A 3,549-nucleotide genomic window follows, 5' to 3' on the forward strand; every position below is an offset into this window, starting at 1 on the left:
AGCCAACGCGAAATCCTATCTATGCCCTCGGCACGATCTGGGAACTACAGGGGCAACCATTCCAAATTTGACCGCGGGCCACCCACACCGAGAAACTCTTGCACCCAAAGCCACCCAATATCCCGAGGTGAGAAAAAAAACTATTCATTGCTCCATCTACCAGTTTTGAACTTTTGATGTTACGACCAGGAATCACCCGCAAGCCGGATCAGAAGGTCAGCGTCGCGTCAGGCAAAGGATCGGACGGCCGAAATAAATTCCCTAAGCTCTTAGGAGGCTCATGTGTTCAGACAAAAGGATCGATCGCTAAACAAAAGCTACCATGGGGTTGCAAACCTGCCATGCACACGATGAGCAGTGTTGCTACCGTGTCCTATGCGTCCTGTTTTTTCGGTAGGCAAAGCTCGTGCCGTGCTGGTCGGCTTTACGGAGAGATAACACACGATGAGCAGTCTTCTTTTCTATAGGGCGTAAACTTAGGCGTGTTTGGTCGAATACCAGAACACGCCACGCCGCGAACGAAAATCGATCGGCGCCAAACTTTTGGCGTGCATGCCTCATCAACCTATAAATACCCACACAACCTTCAGCCATAAACCTCAGCCCAAACCAGTGCGTGCCAGCCTCTGTTCTCCTTCCTCGACACCCTAATCCTCCAAGCCATGGCGATGGCGTCCACCGAGCCCCTGGCCCTCCTGCTGCTGGTGGCTCTGTCCGCGACGGCCATGACCGTCGCCGGACAAGGCTCCTGCAACGGCCACAAGGTGACGGTGCAGAACCTGTGCGGCCACGACCTGACCCTGGGCATCGAGGCGCGCTCCAACAGCAAGGCGCTCTTCCCCAACGGGTATCTGCTCCCCAGCGGGAAGCACGAGTCGTTCGACGTGTGCGCGTGGACGGGGAGCGTGTCGGCGCAGGGCGCCGCCGTAGCCGAGTTCCACATGGACCACGAGGGTGGGGCGTACTACGAGGTGAGCACCAACCAGGCGAGCATGGCGGTCCGTGTCTCCGTCACCCCGCACGGCAGCCCGCTGCAGGGCCACTGCCCCACCGCCGGGTGCGACACCGGCAACCACTGCTTCGAGCACTCCGTCCCCGGCGGCAACTGCCACGGCGTCACCGAGATCAAGATCGTCTACTACAATCCTTAGGTCCATGTCCATCGGCCGCCTACGAACCTAGCTGCTTGCTGCACTTACTAGCTACTCTTTAATGTTGCAGCTAAGCTCGACCGTCGTTAATCTATCGTGTGTTCCGACGAGGTTGTACCATCGTTAGCGGTGTACAATCGGATTTGCAGTGTTTAACTAGCTACTCCCTCTGATGGAGGGAGTACTATTTTGTGGTACTACAGTGTAGTATTTACATAATTAATCGGACGGAAAACCTCTTTTTTATATTATAAGCAACAAGAAACCAAATATCGTAATGGCGAGTCCAGACATGCATGTGAGATTCCTTCATAGATCGGTGTCGCAAATATTGGTTTGCAGTAGCCTCTCAGCAGCAGCTTTGCTTTGTTTGCACTTATGTGTCAGTGAGCTGCGGCAACAATGGACGTAAGAGCCTTTTCTATTGCTTACCACATATGTCATGTGGTATCGACGGAAGAGACTTATTCATGTGATATGCCTACATGTGTTTTTTAACAAATCACTTTCTTATCTTAAAAAAGAAAAGTTATCCCCCCCCCCCCCTCCCCCCCTGAAATTTCCTACCCACCCACCCCCACGTCAAGCATTAGGGCCTCCCGACGTATGGGACCAGATATATATAAAACAATGAGCCGACGAGACAGTTCGGCAATTTTGGTTCCGATCCTCGTTCATCAAGAATAGGATAATCGACTGCCTTGATGCAGAAGCGCTAGCCGCTTTTCGTCACAACTATCATGATGAGGGTGCATTAAACGCCCTCGTGTGGCGTCAAGTTCAAACTTTCGCCGAGCTCTTCAAGTTAGTGTCAAAATTTTGCACCTTAGAAGATGTCTGGTTGACTCAGAAATCAACCCGCTCAGACAAACCGAAAGAATATGACATCGCACAAGTGGAACCACCTAGGCACCCCGTGCTAGCAGTGGCATCATGGAAAAGAAGAAAGACACGATCCCTGACCGCCCTGGATGGACTGCTGGATCAACCATGCTCTATACACTCCGTCTTGTTAAACACCAATCCAATCCACATCCTTCGAGCTTGCTGGGTCATGAAACAGGTGGCCAATGGTGGCGAGGCTCTCCTCGCAAATAGGCCCACCATTAATTATGCCACAAGATCCTCGGACCAAGCCGAGGTTTTAATGATCTATCAAACATACACATCAAAGAATCAAAGAAAAAGGGCTCTGCATGAGCTCAGCCACGTCTAGATACGCACGATCCCGGCCGTGTGGTTAGACACGTCGATCACATTTGAGCAGCATGACCAGACGGCGATCGACCGGAGCCGGTGCCCAGCCGCCTTGATCCTCGACCCCATAGTGGACGGATGCCGACTGCATAAGGTGCTAATGGACAGCGGTAGCAATTTGAACCTCATTTATGAGGACACGAATGCAACTTGATACAACTCGCATCCAACATAGCTTCTTCACATTCAAGGGAATCATCCCCGGCAGAGAAGTGCGACACAAGGAAAAAATCACTCTTGATGTGGTCTTCGGCACTCCCGAGAACTATCGGTCCGAAGAGTTGACCTTCCACGTCGTATCCTTCCGAAGTGGTTACCACACTCTTCTTGGGTGAGAAGCGTCCATAAAATTCCACGCCATACCCCATTACGGGTATATGAATCTCAAAATGCCAGGGCCCAACGGAGTGATAACCGATCAGCTCCCGTGCAACTTCTAAGTGCTTGCGACGCCCAACTTTTTTGTTTCATGGTACTCACCCCATGGCCGGCATGCTCTTTTAGAGGATAGGTGCAAGGTTGATCTGTATATGAAATGTACCTCGACATATACGTACCTCGACATCTACACGGTATTACGACATCGCTGTTTTGTTTAGCGAATCGGCATACTTTCAACACGTGCTTAGGTGAGATTAGAGAGAAGCTTAACGAGAACCTCACCGTGTTCTTGCTTCTCGTCCGTCTCTCGCACAAGTCTTCAGTTTTTGGGACGAACAACCGTATGTTCTTCATTATGCCCACGGCATGGCTGGCGTCCGTCCCTCTGCCTGCCTACACGCCAGAATCGCATATCATGACTTGAACTCTGGTGGGTTGGGAATACCACTATCCCTCTAACCATCTAACCAAAGGTTGATTCGCGTGCTAGTCTTTTTTTAGCAATGTTAATTAGCACCAAAGTATAGGAGGCTGCCAAGCCATATATAACGTGCACACCGATTGCCAATTTGGCTAACTTTTTGTACTCACGTATTTCTCTCTTCTAACAATTACATTTCTCTTAGTTCATTGTGTCAAACTTCAATCTATTTGCACCACTGTATTTTACATGATGAACTCTACAAATAGACTTCAATGTTTAATATATTCTTTTTGTTAAGTTATATTTTCCTCACATATATGTATGCTTGTATTCATT

The 3,549-nt window shown here is 49.9% G+C and overlaps 1 protein-coding gene across 1 annotated transcript; it reads left to right on the forward strand.

The window, feature by feature from the left end:
• The first annotated feature begins 668 nt into the window (after positions 1–668).
• LOC123133178 (uncharacterized) lies at positions 669–1,151 on the forward strand. The gene has a single exon (XM_044552712.1). It carries the CDS (start codon positions 669–671, stop codon positions 1,149–1,151), a length of 483 nt encoding a protein of 160 aa, XP_044408647.1.
• The last annotated feature ends 2,398 nt before the right edge of the window (positions 1,152–3,549 follow it).

Source organism: Triticum aestivum, chromosome 6B (genome assembly GCF_018294505.1).
Source record: "Triticum aestivum cultivar Chinese Spring chromosome 6B, IWGSC CS RefSeq v2.1, whole genome shotgun sequence".
NCBI lineage: Eukaryota > Viridiplantae > Streptophyta > Magnoliopsida > Poales > Poaceae > Triticum > Triticum aestivum.